This window comes from Hippocampus zosterae, chromosome 7, assembly GCF_025434085.1.
Source record: "Hippocampus zosterae strain Florida chromosome 7, ASM2543408v3, whole genome shotgun sequence".
Classification (NCBI taxonomy): Eukaryota; Metazoa; Chordata; class Actinopteri; order Syngnathiformes; family Syngnathidae; genus Hippocampus; species Hippocampus zosterae.
Genome location: NC_067457.1, coordinates 19,126,677 through 19,143,955, shown reverse-complemented (window position 1 = coordinate 19,143,955; position 17,279 = coordinate 19,126,677). Strand labels below are relative to the sequence as shown.

At 45.4% G+C, this 17,279-nt stretch overlaps 3 protein-coding genes and 1 long non-coding RNA gene across 6 annotated transcripts; 1 reads left to right on the top strand and 3 right to left on the bottom strand.

The window, feature by feature from the left end:
- Positions 1–269: 269 nt before the first annotated feature.
- cndp2 (carnosine dipeptidase 2) lies at positions 270–4,957 on the bottom strand. 2 transcript variants are annotated; one of them, XM_052070373.1, is made up of 12 exons: positions 4,840–4,957; positions 4,022–4,093; positions 3,754–3,897; positions 3,481–3,643; positions 2,688–2,776; positions 2,274–2,474; positions 2,113–2,197; positions 1,769–1,929; positions 1,528–1,692; positions 728–869; positions 502–649; positions 270–420 (listed from the first exon to the last, which is right to left on the bottom strand). In XM_052070373.1, exons 2-12 carry the CDS (start codon positions 4,079–4,081, stop codon positions 354–356), a joined length of 1,425 nt encoding a protein of 474 aa, XP_051926333.1. In that variant the 5' UTR covers positions 4,082–4,093; positions 4,840–4,957; the 3' UTR covers positions 270–353. The 2 variants fall into 2 exon arrangements, with proteins under 2 accessions (XP_051926333.1, XP_051926332.1); XM_052070372.1 differs by lacking the exon at positions 4,840–4,957 and having other exon boundaries at positions 4,022–4,179.
- A 543-nt stretch (positions 4,958–5,500) lies between these two features.
- LOC127603764 (zona pellucida sperm-binding protein 1-like) lies at positions 5,501–8,547 on the bottom strand. 2 transcript variants are annotated; one of them, XM_052070361.1, is made up of 11 exons: positions 8,047–8,546; positions 7,657–7,760; positions 7,409–7,595; positions 7,138–7,260; positions 6,770–6,939; positions 6,586–6,683; positions 6,285–6,433; positions 6,024–6,198; positions 5,784–5,919; positions 5,636–5,710; positions 5,501–5,575 (listed from the first exon to the last, which is right to left on the bottom strand). In XM_052070361.1, exons 1-11 carry the CDS (start codon positions 8,411–8,413, stop codon positions 5,567–5,569), a joined length of 1,593 nt encoding a protein of 530 aa, XP_051926321.1. In that variant the 5' UTR covers positions 8,414–8,546; the 3' UTR covers positions 5,501–5,566. The 2 variants fall into 2 exon arrangements, with proteins under 2 accessions (XP_051926321.1, XP_051926320.1); XM_052070360.1 differs by having other exon boundaries at positions 5,501–5,710; positions 8,047–8,547.
- LOC127603813 (uncharacterized) lies at positions 6,303–13,461 on the top strand. The gene is made up of 2 exons (XR_007963135.1): positions 6,303–6,445; positions 9,200–13,461. It is a non-coding gene; the product is annotated as an uncharacterized LOC127603813 (long non-coding RNA).
- Positions 13,462–13,534: 73 nt separating this feature from the next.
- LOC127603778 (transcription termination factor 1, mitochondrial) lies at positions 13,535–15,567 on the bottom strand. Its single transcript, XM_052070387.1, has 2 exons — positions 15,474–15,567; positions 13,535–14,908 (listed from the first exon to the last, which is right to left on the bottom strand). Exon 2 carries the CDS (start codon positions 14,868–14,870, stop codon positions 13,716–13,718), a length of 1,155 nt encoding a protein of 384 aa, XP_051926347.1. The 5' UTR covers positions 14,871–14,908; positions 15,474–15,567; the 3' UTR covers positions 13,535–13,715.
- Positions 15,568–17,279: the final 1,712 nt, after the last annotated feature.

Below are 17,279 nucleotides of genomic sequence, written 5' to 3'. Positions count from 1 at the left end.
GGTTTCTGTAAGACTCTAAAATGCCACAAGATGGCAACAAAGCACTGAAAGATGTTTTTTTTAAGGGTACTGAAAGATTAATTGGAAGCTTTATATTGTTTGGGGGACATAATTTGTCAGTCCGATTTCATATGAATAATTTGGGCAATTCTATACATTTTAGGGGTGCATCGTTAACAGTTTTTTCACGATTTGCAGAAGGGCTCGGTCCTTCAGGAATCCTTTACAATTCCACGGAAACCCTTGTGAGATAATACATGAGCCGGAACTACGGTGACAAAGAAAAAGGTTTTATTATTGTGGGACAGAAAAAAAAGAGTCAGCAGGAATCCATGAGGTAGTGGCAACGGGGTCTATTGCAGTTGCGACACCTCGTGGAAGTACGCGCTCAGCATCTTGATCCCTTGTATATAGTTGGATCTAAAAAAAAAAAAAAAAATCAAAGTGAGGAACATGAATCACGATGCTTGGGGATAAAAAGGCTGAGAATAATACACACACCTGTTGAGTTTCTCGTTCTGCGAGTGTGCTCCGTCGTCAGAGGAGCCGACGGGAAGCAGCATGACGTTGCGTCCCGTTGCCTCCTGGAAGGTGAGGGTGACGGGGATACTGCCGCCCTCGCGTGTCAGGTCCGGTTCTACACCAAAAACTGTCACATAAGAAGCCAGACGGTTAAATTCAATAGGTTTCCGCTTTGCCGGTGTACAAATTGACATGGCAGTGGTACCCGTCTTCATAGCTTTGCGACCGGCCATGTAGTGCGGATGGTTGAAGTCGGACACCCAGGCTTTGGCCCCGTGGCCCATGGAGACCTTCAGCTTGTTGGGGCTCTCGAGCTCTGCAAACTTCTGTTGCAGATAGTCGGTCACCTGAGAACCAAAATAATGACGTATGAATAACTCCACATTAAACTCAAAATCGTTGACTTGGGTGATGTTTAGCTCCTGGTGATTTGGAATGCCCGATCACCATGACGAGTTAGCTAGTTATTTGGAACACATGATGATCATGACGAGTGGGTCAGCTGTTTGAATGTGACTAAGTTAAAACAATTTCACTACGTATGCAGTTTTTTTTCTTTATCACCCCCTCAGACACTGCGACATCTACTTTCTCAAAGTGCATGCATTTGCAGGTTTTATTTTCCATTTACAGAGACAGACGCTTGTGTGGCAAACCACAAAGTCACATGATGACTATGTGATGTCATTGTATTTTTTTTTTCTCTCGGAATTTATTATACCTCACCATTTAAAACTGTGTGATATGAATTTTGGAGGAGTAACTTTTTCACGTTATTATTATTCCTTCAATGTATTGTCCTGGATTTGATTGTATTTTAAATTCTTTTATGTTTAATTTGACTACATTGTACTTGGCTCATTTCAAAACTTTAGTTCTTATTTAATTAGTGTATTTTGTTGTTTATCATGACACGGGTCGCCGGAATGCTTGAGCCTTTCACAGCCGCGTTGGATTTTAATTTGGTGTAGCGGGTTTGAATTTAATTCGGTTATTTGACCTGACCTTCTTCTCCACAACTTTTGGGTCCATGTCGGGCACCAGGCGGATGGAGAATTTTCCGTTGACTTTACGAGGGATAACCGTCTTGGCGCCGGCGTCGGCAAAAGCCCCCTCGATGCCGTGCAGAGAAAGCGATGGGTATCTCCAGCGGTGCATTAGGATTTGCTCCTGCATGATGAAAAGGAAAACGGTTCAACCTCTGCGCTGTGGACTCGTTTCAATTTTCACGGCGGCCTCGGCTTGCCTTGGTGCTGTGCAGCAGCTTCCCAACGCCAACGTCTTTGCAGTACTCCTCCAAGTCAAACTCGATCTTCTCGTAAAGTTGCGTCTCGTCATCTGTCAAAGGAGCCACGTCGTCGTATATGCCAGGAATCGAGATTCTCCCTTTCTTGTCCACCAGGGAGCCTGTCGGTGAACCAAAGGGGTTAAAACTTGTGTCAGATGCACATTTGGACTCACTGTCATTCTCGCCGACTTTACAAGGTTGTTCTTTTCATAAGTCCCTCCGCATTGACGAAGGCTAGGCTACAATTTGAGCGATGTGATGCAAATGGTGAGCTACAAAAACAAAACGTCCGCTTCACTTGCCCATAAGTGTAATGAGGTCCGTCATGGCCTCGTGGACGGAGCCGCCAAATACGCCAGAGTGCAGGTCCTTCTCACAGCCGTCCACCTTTTAAAAGTAGCGTCAACATCGTTAAGTGCTGAGTGTCACCCCCTCCCCTCCCAAAAAAAGTCAACCTGTCCACCTCGATGAAGAAGTAGCAGATTCCTCTCAAGCCGTAGGTAATGCAGGGCTTGGTCTTCCCCAGCCAGTAGTTGTCCGAGATGCAAACGTAGTCCACATCTTTGAAGAAGCTGTCCTTGCGCGAGAAGACCAGTTCGTCCAGGCCCTCCGAGCCCGACTCCTCCATGCCCTCGAAGCAGAACTTGATGTTGATGGGAAGCTCCTGCCAAGGAAGAGCCATCTCATGATGAGGTTTGGATGACAAGAAAGACAAGTGGCAAAAGCATTTAACGAGGAGATGCGAGTGGGTTTAATTATTAAGTAGCTGCAGGGTGAGAAGCCATTTTGCATGGCGACCTTTGGACGCTCAATCTCCTGAAATGGTCACAAAGCAATCAAGCGGATGGCACATGACTCTTCTTGCTGAGAGTGTTACCTTCTGGATCTTCTGGTAGGCTTCGATGCAGTTGAACCAAGCCAGCACGGGACCCTTGTCGTCAGTGGATCCTCTTCCATACAGCTTTCCTGCAAAAAAAAAAAAAAAAAAAAAAGGTGTTTTGATTTTAAATGGCTGAGGCAGCTAGATAATAATCCATAATTATCCAAATTGTTGAAATGTGATCCGTTCATGTCATAGTTTAATGGTTAAAGTGAAATAATGTGCCTGGTGTTAATGGATTTAAAAAACGGGGGGTTGAGGTCTCGACTTTGGTCACATCACTCTAATGTTCTTGTGTTGAAGCTATGAGATTTTTTTTTTTACACAGAAGAAAACGAGTCATGCAAGTTAAAAGCTGAAGAGGCAGGATGTAAGTGAAGGGAAGAGGAAGTGGAGGCGTGACTTTCTGTCAACTCAAGTCAGCTTTTATTGTCAAATATGCTCGATGTGCAACATATTTCTGCATACATTTTGTTGTTTGAAAGAGGAGGTATCAAAGTGGACACTTTGATACTCAGCTGACTGAGCACCACAAAATGTGAGCTTGGAGGTTAATGCGTGAATGATAGCAACTAGAACGCGAGATAACGACACCTACTTTGGCTTGGCTAGCAGTGAGATAAGACGTGATGACTCGGGGAAAGAACTTTGGAAATGAGCGTCAACAGTGACAGGATCAGCTGATAAGAACTGCGCACGCCATGCGTTGCATGGAGCAGGAATAATCGAAACCTCTCCTGTGCACCCAAAATGAGTTATTCAGAAACTGAAAGTGTCTGTGCATCCTCACCGTCTTTCTCCACCAAAGTGAACGGCTCCGTGTCCCAGCCGTCGTCGATGTTGGCGGGCTGGACATCGAGGTGGCCGTAGATGCACACCGTCTTCTTGCCCGGGTCTGAGCCCAGATGTCCCAGAATGATTGGGGGCAACGGGATCTCCTCCCCGCTTGGAAGCTGCCAAAAAAAAAAAAGTGTTACACTTCTTTAGACGGCAAACAAGTTGAGAGTGAATCTGTCGTCGATGAGCAATTCCACATAAACAAATGCGATGTGATCAAACTCACCGTCTGCTGGCCGATGTCCACCATCTCCACCGTGCCTCCCAGCCGCTCAATATCCTTGGCAGCCATTTGCATCATCTTCTTGATCTCGCCGCGCTTCTCCGGCCAGGCGGACACACTCTGGACGGCCACCCATTCCGCCAGGCGCTGATCAAGAGCAATTCGACAGTGACAAAGTTAAAGGCGAGGCCTTGCAGCCCACTATGCAATTCAGAAACCTCGAGAAACTGCTTCTTCCTAGAGCATGAGTCGCTAGATTGCCTCATCTTACCTCCACGTAAAGCTCCTGATGTTCATCTATGTACTGGAAAAGAGCAGGGAGATGTGCCATTTTTTTCTGGAGCTAAGCGGAGACGACAGAGGGAGAACCGTGTGAGACAACTTCCAGCCCCCCTGCAGCCTTATGAGACGGTGCAGGGGACTAACTCCACCTACTTGCTGACAGGACAGTGTGTGGTTACCCGAAGGAAGACGGAACTAGAACTGCAGCTGTAAGGCAACGTCACTTGGACGAAATGTGTACCACGTGACAAACTTGCAAACGCTGAGATGTCAATATTCGGTTGATTTCGGGAAAAGTATTTGTCAACTCATTTAACCGCGACGAGAATACTGGTGCTTGGTTAAAGAATTATTTCGTCTTCCTGTCATTTCAGTTACATCAAGTCGCACCAGTATCAATTATTCTGATGGCCCTGGACAGACCGAATTGGTGGGTCCTATCTTGATTTTCATTTCATCTTTGTTTTTCTGCCTTGGGTGTGCATGCTGCAATACATCAATCTTTATTTATACATAACTTGCTTCGTCGTAAAGCCGTCTCCTGAGTCACATTTAACGACACCAGCGGCATTTTAAACTTCGTTCATAATTAGTTTGACCTGCGCAATGACTGAATTGTGAAGCGTTGAATTTTCACGGAACGAATTCGGTTAAAAAGCAGGTGGTGCGAGAACTAGCTCTCGAGTCACAACTGTGCGATCTTCGGTGCAGCCTAAAATAAAACAAAATTGGTAAGCACTTTGCAATTAGTGGTACCCTGGTGAAATTAAGTTTTGCAATTATTTCACGCAATAATTTCCAACTTACTGTTTCAGACGTGTGCCGGTGATCTATTCGCGTGACAAATACTTCCGGGTGTGCTAACGTCCGGGTTCGTAGTCTTAAAAAAAAAAATCAGATTTGATGGTAAAAATTTTTTGTCGGACAGATTAAAATAGAGAAGGAGAAAATGGGCGAAGGTGTCACAACACGGGCGTAATATTTAATTGCTTTGTTGAAGTTATTGCATATTTAACAGCAAACCGCATATTGCTTCCGCGGTTGTACCGCAAAGGATTGTGGATCTTTTAAATTGAGATTACTGTAGACGCAAACGCGTATTCTGTAGTCAAACTTGATTTAGTCCAAATTAAAAAATATTTAACTGCAACGTGTGTAGGATCAAATTTGGTGACGTCATCAACGGTTAAACTCCCGCCCCGCCCCCACGGCACATTTTATTTCTTGATTTTGCAAACTCGTGCAACACCATTTTTACCCACACACGCACACCCTTGCGGGCTTCGCGTATGCATGACAACATGTTAACAGAATCTGTACAAGTTCTACTTTTTTCAAATGAACTACTTCAGTTTTTCATAAGATCCACGTCTGTGTGCAAGCCTTCTAATCGAGTTTTCATTCTCAATTGACTGGTGACCTTGTCTTGTTGCATGATGTGCGAGGAAACAAATGCACAACTACAGGATACATTGGGCAGTCTGTTTAATGTACAATAAAATGTTTTTGGTTTGTGTGCGCATGCTATGAGTCCTTATGGCACCTGCAAAGAAATGAAACATTGAGATACTACAACACTAACATGCAACATTTAAAATCTCACTTTTCCATCAAAGCAGCGCTCTTCACAAGTCTTCTCGTCCGACCTGCAAACCTCCGAAGAGCACATGAAGTTGATCTGCGGGCGGGATGCAAAGTAAGGTATGAAGTTTCTCAAGGATAGCTGTTTGACCTTTTGAGTCGATACTCACTTGTTCATTAAGGTACCGCTTAGTCTTAACATCCATAAACTGGAACGCCTTTACCTCAAAATGCCTCTGATGGCGATTTTGGGGCAAATTGCTAATTTGTAGGATAGCCACATTTGGGTCATGAGGATTGGCACACCTACATTCAGAAAACATCACATCCCTCATAAGACAACATAAAAGTAAGCCACTTTAAGATAAAATGGCAAAAACCTAAGTAGGTGGCTTGAGGTCCTGGCTTACCCTTCGTAAACGAGCACCAGGGCGTTCTTTGCTGAGCGAGGGAATGCCAGACAGTAATTGACCAAAATGGTCGCATCGGGTTTGGGTGACAATAGTCTCAATTCCAGATACACAGGTTTGCCCAGGATGTATCGCAATGTAGGGAACGAAGGCCAGAAAGATGAAAAGGTCTCGTCTGTTTTGGAATCAAACACATTGTGATAAATCGCCGCACAATGACATCACACTATTGTCATGTGAATCGAAGCCCCTAATTCAAACCTGTGGCGATCCTCAGCTGAACGCCATACAAACCATCAGAGGGGATGGCTGTCGGCAGCCTGCGACTTGGGATCTTCACCATGTAGCCGGCGCTGGCGAGCGGCTGTTGGTCGCGAGCAGCCAAACTGTAGCGACACTCCACCAAGAACCTAAAATTGAAGGTAAGCGCAAACAATTTATTTCTAAAAAAATAATTAAAAAATAAAATAAAAAGGGAGGAGGGGGTGGGGGGTGAATGTCAAAAATGTTTCAGGACCACTGGTGAAAAGAAAGAAAATCTAAATTGTCTAATATTGACAACCTTAATGGATCCGTTCTTGTGATGATGCCGTACTTGAGGTTGAGAGCTCGGACAAGAGTCTGGACTTCAGCCAGGTAGAACCTCGTCATGCCAATGTCCTGAAAATTAATTTTGAAGTTTTGAGACAGGACAAAGCAATGTACAAGCCTGTTTTGCCCCCATGTGACTATGAGTGACAACTTACATAAGTGCGTGTTCCACATTCGGTGACTTTGAACTTAAAGATGGCAAAGTCGGCATTCACCACAACGGGTTTGCAGTCAGTTCCGGGAATGACCAGCTGGGTGGGGTCCACAGGCAGGGACGCGTATGTGGAACGGATGATGAATACAAAATGGAGGTCTACCGTGCACTCTAGGGAAATTATTGAAGTTAATGGCACAGAGAATGTGAACAGTGTATGTGACACCCCCTCTCCCCCACCCAAGTGAGGGCTTAGTGTGATACCTAAAAGCCTGCAAAGGACATCGTGAGAGCATGAAAAAGCACAAGAACGTGAATAAGTATGCTTTCTTCCCCCCCCCCGCCCAAAAAAAAAAGAACAACCCTTACCATCCATCGGATAGAAGCATTTATCCCTAGTTGGATTCACACAGCACCCCATGGCCTCACATTTAAAGGGCAAAATTCCAGAATGGCCACAGGGCAGGCGCTCCTCAGGGGCCACGGCACATTCTGAAGTCAAATATTAAATCAGAGGTGTTCAAACTTTTTGGGTCCAGGGACCCCCTTGCAGAGAAGACCCCCCCCCCCCCCCCCCCCGCCCCCACCCCTCTCGGAAGGATCTCATTCTGCATGACGTCATGCGTCATCGAGCACTCACGCTGTGCCCTTGGCGGCGTGTTCGGTGGTGGCGGCGTGCGGCACCGTGACGCAGGGGTACCGGGTGGGATGCCAGAGCGAGGAATTGGCCCGGGTGTGGACTCCCGACCCGGGTGGCACGTCACCATGGTGACTCGGGTCTCACCGAGCTCGTCCTCGTATAACAGTTGCAGGCTGTAGCCGTCTGTCTGGAAGGCATTTGGCATTTCAGTCCCGTTGTGTGTAGGAAAATGACAGCTCACAACTCACGTTCTCGACGTGGCATCCCGTGAAAGGAACAGTTAAGGTGTTCTCCAAGCGGCTCGCGTTGAGACCGCATCCAGCGTGATCGGCAGGTTGCGGGTGCTCAGCGCCTGGAGAAAGGCAGGGATTTATTTGAACCGATTCCAGTAGTGTTGAACGCGGTGAGAGAAGCTCACGATGGCAGCCAGCTATTGAAAAGCTGTTCTTGTACGCACACGCTCCACGTGAAAAATATGTCCTTTGACGACACATGTGCATGATTATTTGTCAAAGTGTTGGATCAGTCACGACAGTCAAGCCAAAAGCTGTGTTCTTTTTGCACACGGGCCTTGCGAGATTTGAAATCACTTTCCACTCTCGTTGACTGATGACCACTCTTATGAAACAAGAACCTACTCAAAACTTTCACGTCACGGAACTGACTGGCCGGGAGAATGATCCGAAAGGCTTTGTCGTCGCACGTTACTCTGAAACCGCTGTGACTTGGCTCAGTGGTGCTCGTCCATCTCCTCAAAGAGGGTTCGATTGTTTCCTCCTGGGTTGCAACGGGCGTTGCCCCATCCCCTTTCCCGGCATCGGGCTCCAATGTTTCCACTTCCTCAAAAGCACCTTCGTTGTATTCACTGCCGCTACCGTCGTCGTCGTCTTCCCACGTCCCAGTCTCAGGTTTCAGTTCTTCAGAAAGTGAGCTTTCATTATCCTGCTCCCACCCCGAAACCAGAATACCCCAGCTAAGGGCCATCAGGAGCCACAGGTGAGCCATCTGGACCCCAGTAGAAAATAAACGTGACCCGGCAGAATCTCTGCAACCTCGTCGCCTTGCCCCAGGTGGTGCTTAATTGATCCCTCCTGCTAGCTTCTTATTGGTCAAATCCCAGCCAATTAAGAGTCAGGTGTGCAATGTCAATCACATCTTATACCATATGCAGAAATATGTCGTCTTTTGTATGAACGCAAGTGACTCATGCATTATTGAAATACAAATTTGATTAGAGAGGAAGTAAAGTAAGATTGATTATGGAGCTAGAATTATAGAATATAAACACAACATTGTGGAGCCACCACACGGCACTCCACATGATTCAAAAGCATCTTTAATGCCCGCACGGGAGAAAAAGCTTTATGCTATAATTCATTTAAGAGATTGTTTGTGTACTGCTGTTTTGATTAGCAACAAAATTCAAGTGACAGTGGTATTTTCAGTCAGGCTTTATTGCATAGTACAAGTGTACCAAAACTCAAATTAACATAATTTCTCTTATCATTCAAAACACCGCACACTTGATTTCTTTAGCTTCAGCCACAAAAAACTCAAATCCTGGGTTTGTTTTTCCGCAGGGGGAAAAAAAAAAATCATTTGTATGAATTGGCTTTGTGTTTGGGCAAAAAGTTGAAGTTTTTGGGCACCGGTCCAAGCAGCATTTCACTGGAATACAAAGAAAACATTTGCAAGTTGATTATCACAAAAAGCAAAACTGACAGATTACCCTTTTACGATGCCTGAAAAAGACAACATTGACAGATGCGTTTTTTCCATCTCCTATTGCAGCTCTGATGTGACAATTTTGCGTGATCTTTGAGTGAGAGAGCAAAAGTGGCGTCCTGCGACGAGTCCGCCGCTCACCTGATCCTGATCCAGTCTCCAACGTTTTGGCTGGCCATTAGCGACTCCAGGTAATTCCTCCCCATGTAGTACGGTGGCCTCTCGTTGATCTTCACGGGTACTCGTTCCAGCAGCCCCACCGGAATATACCTGAAACACATTTTTGCCCCATTTTATACGTGAAACGGCCGCGCGTGGCGCCAGCATCCCACCTGCACATGAAGGAGAGCCACTCGAGCAGGAAGGTGCGCGTCTTCTCCACACCACGCGTGTCCGAGCCCCAGTGCTCCAGGCCGTAGTTGCTAAAGTCTCGGAGGATGTCCAGACGCTCGGCCGACGAGATGTCCCAGTGACGGCTCTCCTTGATTTCTGTGAAGAGCCAGGGCTTCACCAGAGCACCCCTGGTGAATGATCGGAATTATACGACGTCCATTTTATGATTTACGTGATGACGCTTATTGAACTATCATCTATTTTACGAGCTGTTAAACAATTCAAAATTCTTCTCGTGAAACGCCGCCACAGATAACGGGCCGGGTGCTCTCTGCAGTTGAGTGCATCGTTTACTGGGGGACGACGGCACTATTAGAATAATACACCAACCTTGCGATCATGATCCCAGAAACGCCTGTCTCTTTGGCTCTTGCGGCATCTTCATAGGACAGAATATCTCCATTCCCTAAGACGAGACAGTGTTGCATTTTTCAATCACGCAGAAGAAAGTTTTCCAATCTATTGATCATTCTGTTGATACCAAAAAGTGGGATGGGGCTGGCTAGCTTGGAGCAGGTGGTGATGTAGTCCCAATCAGCGAGCTTGGTGTAGCGTTGCTCTCTAGAGCGGCCGTGCAGCTAGATGAACAACGCGAGGAAGAAAAACAGGTTAGGCGGGCAACGTGTTGTTTTTATGAATTTCTATTTTAACCAGGTAGAGAAATACATTTGCTCATCAGTCTATGCCAGTAATTGATAGTGTCAAGATGACAGAAGGTAAAACTGACCGGTGTGGCCACCTGTTTTTGAATAATAGCCTGATGCAGGCCAGGATTCCACAGAGTTAGCAAATTTGTGAGTAAATTGAGTAAGTAAGTTTTGAAACATTTGTTAACTCTTTATTGACCATAATTCTTATGCGGACTCATCTGGAGAACAAAAAAAATAATTACAGTGATCATTGAGACGCCCCAATTTTTCATCTCGGGGATGAGTTTATGCGCGATGTTGTTCTTCTCCTGAACACCGGTGCGGATCTTCACCGTTAAAGGGACATCCAGCACCTAGATAAAGATGGAGGGAGAGGAAACGACAACAAAAAATGTTTCCTCCAAATCCGCAAAAAATCATTTTAAACATGCACACTCACGTAGTTCATTCCCCGAACTATCTGCTCAAACTTGCGGGTGCGCGTCATCAAGCCACAGCCTCCGCCCTGAGCAGCAAAAAACAGGGTGAGTCATGTTTTTTTTTGGGGGGGGGGGGGGGGAGACACCATGGCAAAAATCCTCACCTTCTTATATACGAGGTCGATGGGGCACCCTGAGTTAATGTCCACAAAGTCCACCTCTGTGCTGTTGTTGATGAGCTCGGCGCATCTCGTCATGGTGTCGGGGAAGCAGCCTTCCACCTAAAGACCAAGTCAGACTCAACCATGCGGCAAAGAAGCAAGGAGTCTGCCATTTTTGTTTGAGACGGCCATTTGCAATTCTGGTCTGTCTTCGAACCTGGACTCCAAAGAGATCCTCACTCTCATGCCGCTTGAGCAAAGCCCACTCAGACTGCTGACCCTGGAGCAGGTTGGTGCACATGGCCATCTCGCCGCAGGTGATGTCCGCTCCCAGACGTTTACACACGCGGCGGAAGGGCAGGTTGCCGCACTGAGGAAATAGAAGGAGGCACACACGATGAACAACTGCATCGGTGACATGGGCGAAAATTTCACTGGAGCGGCGCTTACGGTTGTTAACGGGGCGAGGTACAGTTTGTCACGGAAGTCCACCTTCAAGGACAAAAACATTCGTTCAGCCATCTTTGTTTCAACTTTTATAGTATATTTCCAGACGGATTGGGCGATACCTGCTTTTTCTCACACGTTCGCAACTTGATGACATCCACGTCGGTCAACGGGCCGACAGTCCTCACGGCGCAAGCCTTGTCCTAGAGAAAAAAAAATGGTTCACGTGGTCTGTCAGTGTAAACGCAGTCAAATTGGATATGTGAACAGACAATCGGAGACTGAGACGTCAAGATGCAGTGTGAATCCAACACTTAGTTGTGCTGCATCCAAAATTACATTCGGTGATGTAAAGTACTTTTTTTTTTTTTACCTGCGTTTCTACATCTGTAGATTCACACATTGTCTCGGTCGGTGGACCTGCTGGTAAGTCAGTGGCGCCTGGAAAACGACTTAAACGATTAAGATGGGTCTTATGAATATTGGTCACGTCGGCGGTTCTCAAACCCTTTGGGTTCGGTTTGAAAACTACTGCCCTGTATGCTCAACAAACTAAAATGTCTCCCTACCATTGCCTTGTTGTTGTTTTGCCTCTTTGTTGTTGTTAAGTGTCTTGAGGTACTCCGCCGACTTGTCGAATGCAACCGAATGCTTCCTCAGACGATTCTGTAGCTCTTTGGTCAGGCTGTTCCTCACCGGCACGCGGCCCTCGTGGCTTTTCAGCACGTCGGCGTTCTCAGCGCTCGTCAGCTCCGCCGTGGTGTGCGCCGCGGCAAAGCGACAGGAGAGGCCGTATGTGCACTTCCCGAAGGTGTCGTAATTGTGGCAACGTTCGCCGATGTCGGGGGGCTTGTTGGCCAAGTAGGTAGCGACGTTGTGGTAGAAGTGGCACTTGTCGCCATAGGGACATTCCCTGTTGCCCTAACGAGGTCGGAGGGATGGCCGTTGAGAACATTTCATTACAACATATGGACATAGATCTCGTTTAAAATTCCTACCTGAATAACTGAGGCACACAGCCTCTTTTCATCGTACGACATTGGTTTCTTGTGCGGCCTTGACTTGTTCTGCCCCCTCAGGCGTTTGCCGCCTTTGTTGATCTCCTCTGCATCCAATTTCACCCTTTTTATTTCGGGCTCCTCGGGTGGATCCTCAGACGACTTGTTCTCGCCTCCTTTTGAGCTTTGCCATTCGGAGTCAAGAAAGTCATGGAATTTTTCTTTGCTGGTGATGAATCTGTAAATACAAGCAGCGGAGAGGGAGGATGGTTTTCAGTCTGTTTCACAGTTAGGATGATGGTAAAAGTGATCCCATGATTTAGGTGCCTTTAGATGCAGCAAAGTGCTACCTTTCCATTAGACAGCATGACACTCCGACACCTACCTCAAGATATTGTATATTCAACTGACAAACAAAACTCAGCCAGTTTGGTAGTTGTTCATAGTTTAATGACTCACTCTGGTTTGAGGGCTGCTTCACCTTTTACTGCAGCCTCTGTCCCCTTTGCAGCTGTTGTTTCCTCTGCAGGTTTTTCCATCACATCTGTTGTTAACTGTTGAGACGGGACATGCATGATTATCGTTCCAAAGTGTACATATCACGAGACGAACATGAATACGCGGATCTATGGTGAGCAACTGGCGTGGCGCTTACTTACTGGTTTGCTGGTGTTGAGTTTGGCGTCTTCTAATCAGTGTATGCTAGCGGCTAACGCGAAGTCAATATCACAATTGAAACAATCGACAGCTAGCATGAGCTATTTCTTAATGCCAGTGCGTGTGTCAAGTGTAGAATAATCGTTTTATTTCCGTGTGTTTATTGTGACGTATATTTATACGCAACTAAAGCGACCAGTATCTGAAAAGCGTGAAGAGGCGACAGTACACCACTTAAAAGGGTCCGGAAATGACAAACGAAGAACAATCGTTCCAGTCCGGTGTAAGCGTCAGGAGGGGTCGTATAGCATCATCAACATCCTGGGTTGACTTGAAAAACAGTGTTCCAAAAGTAGAAAGCGACGTTTTCCTTCGAGAAATCAGAATGTAAATAATATAAATGTGTTTGTTTAAATGATTTATTTACTTTATATTGCCAGCAGAAGCCATATTCAGACGTTTTCATAAAGACCTTTGCCTCCCGCCCCAAAAAAACGAATACTGTTTAAATAAAGTTGCCCTCTTTAAAAAAAAATCCCCCTACGAAATACAACACACTATAATGTAAAATAAATTAACAACAACACAAACACAGTAAACAAAGCTAAACATACTTGTGCCGTTAATCCTTTAGATGCGTCTAGGCTGAAGTCTCACAAGAACCAATATGTATCACTTTTGGGGATTTCATGGTTTTTATTATAAGTATTCTTGATGTCTTCTTAGTCTCATTTGATGATGAATGTGCTTATCTTAATGATATAGAGCAATACCCCGCATATTTACGGTTCATTATACATGAAGTCTGGAAGCCACTTTCAACAGTAAGAACACTAAGTGAACACAACAAGCTACATTCACTCATCAGTGGAAGTGACTAATTTTTCGATCTTGGCTGAAAATCGCTTCCGACTCAAGTCCAGGATGCCGATCCCGTTCGCTTTGAAGTCATAGCTGATCCCACGGAGCTCCTCGAGTCTGGCAGCGACATTTTTCGTGCTGTAGTCCAACACCTTGGGCCTGTCCAATATCTGCTTCATGGTGATTCCTCCTTCAAGGAGACAGTCCAGTTTAGTGCTCAGCGTCGCTGCCCCAATGTACAGAGCCGTTGGATAGCCGATAATCAACTTTTTGACATCCTCTTCGCAAGAACCCAGCGCAAGCAGCCTCGCCTGAAGGGTGGCCAAGTTATTTTTCAAGTACTCGTTGGAGAGGTCCAGGATTTTTGCAAGCGGCCCTTGAAGCGCTGTCAGAAACTCTGCGTCGCTCAGTTTCAGAGTAGCTCGCAGATTATCGATGTTGGCCTTGACTCTCTTTGTGCTCCGGATAAGAACATAGAGGTTTCTGGAGATGATCGCTTTGGCAAACTCCTTGGGACCAGTCCCGCCTAGCTCCACACAGACGTCTTCCAGAAACTCCACCATCTGTCTGTTGAGCTCCAGGCTGTTTGAGAAGGTGCGAGGTGCAGTGGCTAGCAGCCGATGGAGGTCCTTGTTGCTGAGCCCGAGCGAAGACAAGTACGCTATATTCTTCTTCAAGTTGTTGTTGTCGCTGGAGCGGAAGAAAGACTCCGGTGAGCGGTCCAGGATGGCCACAATTTCCTCGTTGGTCTGGAAGATGTTCCTCCACAGCTGCCAGCGCTGCTCCAGATGCTCCAGGGAGCGGGTGATGGCACGAGGGTAACGCGATATGATGCTGGCCACGGACTGGCGGCTGGCACCTTTGCCCTGCAGGAACGAAGCCAGGCCTTGCTCGTTAGTGAAGATCCTACGGAGAACGCCGGGTTGACGCTGGCGTGCCATCTTCACGTCCACCCCCAAGAGATTCAAGTTTTCCAGAAGAGACATGTTCTCAGCGTTCACAGATCCTTTGGCACCATTCTCATTCGCTGTCACGCTGTAAAACTTCTGGAGAAGGCAACCTGTCACAGACTGTACTGCGATGCATTTAAAAGCTTGTTGAAGAGTGGATAATCCGTGTGGTCCTTTTAAAACTTTGAACCCAGAAGCCATTTTTCAAGAGTGTGATATCCTTGCAAGGATCATGCGACCTGGAAATAGCATAATCACACTTACTAGAAATAAAAATGCAGGTAGAAGCATCCCAAGAAATTAGAACTGATTTGAAAGCTTGGCTCTCAGCAATATTTATAGGCACAGTGGCATTAAATTGTTGCATTAAAAAACATTTTGGCATGGAGCGTGAATGTTTGTCTTAGCTATTTTGGCGAGTATACAAAAATATTATTTAAACACTTGAGGTCTGTGATAAATTGTCAAACAAAACTTATTGTGTCTCCTTTAAGTGACTTTCAGATTTTATTTACTTTGCGTCTGAGTAAATTCTGAAGTAGTTCAGTATCATACTTGATATTTTAAGGCGACATTTGATATAATTCCATGTAAAACAGTAAGCTAATTAGAATAAGATCATTCAAGTTTATCGTCTAGTTTTGTCGCAATGAAACGCAAGCCTAATTCAAACGGCACTGAATTTTGAGGCCCATATTACGCGTACAAAACGTCAGCATTTAAGGACAAATATAACAAGTGATTAGCGAGAGATAGAATTTAAATATATTTACAATGTTAAAACTTTTATTATAACAGACATACCTCCTGAGATAAAGCACGATGACAGTTTGAAATTTATTTATTTTTTGGGTTTTTTCTTCTTCGTTGTTTTTTCTTCTTCTTTGATTATTATTTAACCAGCGGTGTAGCTTGCGCCACCTTGTGTCGCCTTTCATTATTTAGCATCCGACCAGAAGGTTGAAATGTAGTGGCATGGAATAAATTGACACGACGATCTACAATAACAGTGCTTCCTTCGTGGTGTTTGCCTATTCTCTTGTGCGCCCACATTCCAAAAAACATGTAGTTTTTCAGAGGGTACATTTTTACAGAAAGTACTACTTCGAAAAAATAAATTATTACTGTATATGTTTTATGTTCAATAAACAAACCAAACCAAACTCTCCAAGTCGTACCATAATGATCGACATTGAACTAAGAAATGTGCGACCATCAAAAACAATCCAGTCGTTTTTTCCCCTTCATGCTGGCCACAGGCCATACAGACAGACTGATCCTTTGGCTCTCAACAGTGATGAGGGCCTCCACTTATGAATATTTTAACCGAAACACAAGCTATTCATAATGCAAAACAGCTTTCACTCATTGAGGGTGATTAAAAAAATATATAAATATCAAGTACTAGTCAGCTGTTATGATCGTCGTCATAGCATGCAATTACAAAGAGTATACCAGGATGAATTTTCTGCTTTTATCCTCTTTGAACCTGCAGAAGCAGAGCTTCAAAGTGTAGAGTGCAATGTTTCTATGATAATTTTTTTAAACTAACGCAGCCTTAAAACTTTACAATCATATTACACAATACTCTCATTTCCCTTAATATGCATTTAAATCCTGATCCGACTGTCAAAATATTTATGCTGCTCATGTTTAAGGGCTGCTGACACATTACTCCCTTGGCGAATGAATAATTCAGATCAGAGCCTAAACTTTCAGATGCCCAGTCGTTCCCTCTGCTCCTGTGGCACAAAAACTAACTGCTCACACAGGTGGCATCAAGTTAGACACGGTATGTCTAAAAGAAGATGGGTGGAATTCAAGATCCGTCAGACGATAAGTTGCTCCACTCCCATCAACAGAAGACACAGAGCGTCCTCGTCCTCCTCATCTTCCACTGCGGGTACGTTGCAGGGGAACAGAACGTTCTCGAGCTGACTATTGCAAAATCTCTCAAAGGTGTAATTTGACCGGGGGGTTTGAACATTTTGTTCATAAAAAAACAAAATGTAACAAAAAGGCAGCCCTTCGAACTGGGACAGCTCTCTGTCTGTTACCATAGAAACAGCAGCAGTCATTTTGGTGGGAGAACAATGTGCTCATCACTTCATAAATGAAATGGAATGGGAGAAAAGCTAATTATAAGAAACGCCAGCTAGTAGAATCTACTCTGTATATGTTTTAAAAAATATATATTTTGTGATCTTTCTCTTTTTTCCCCCTTCAAATAATACAAAGAACACTTGACCAGTATTGGCACTTTTGGATGTGAGCAGTCTGCCTGATGGCCACACTGTCAAATGCATAGCAAATTCATTCATTCATTCATCTTCCAAGCCGCTTGATCCTCACTAGGGTCGCGGGGGTGCTGGAGCCTATCCCAGCTGTCTCCGGGCAGTAGGCGGGGGACACCCTGAATCGGTTGCCAGCCAATCACAGGGCACACAGAGACGAACAACCATCCACGCTCACACGCACACCTAAGGACAATTTTAGAGTGTTCAATCAGCCTGCTATGCATGTTTTTGGAATGTGGGAGGAAACCGGAGCACCCGGAGAAAACCCACGCAGGCCCGGGGAGAACATGCAAACTCCACACAGGGAGGCCGG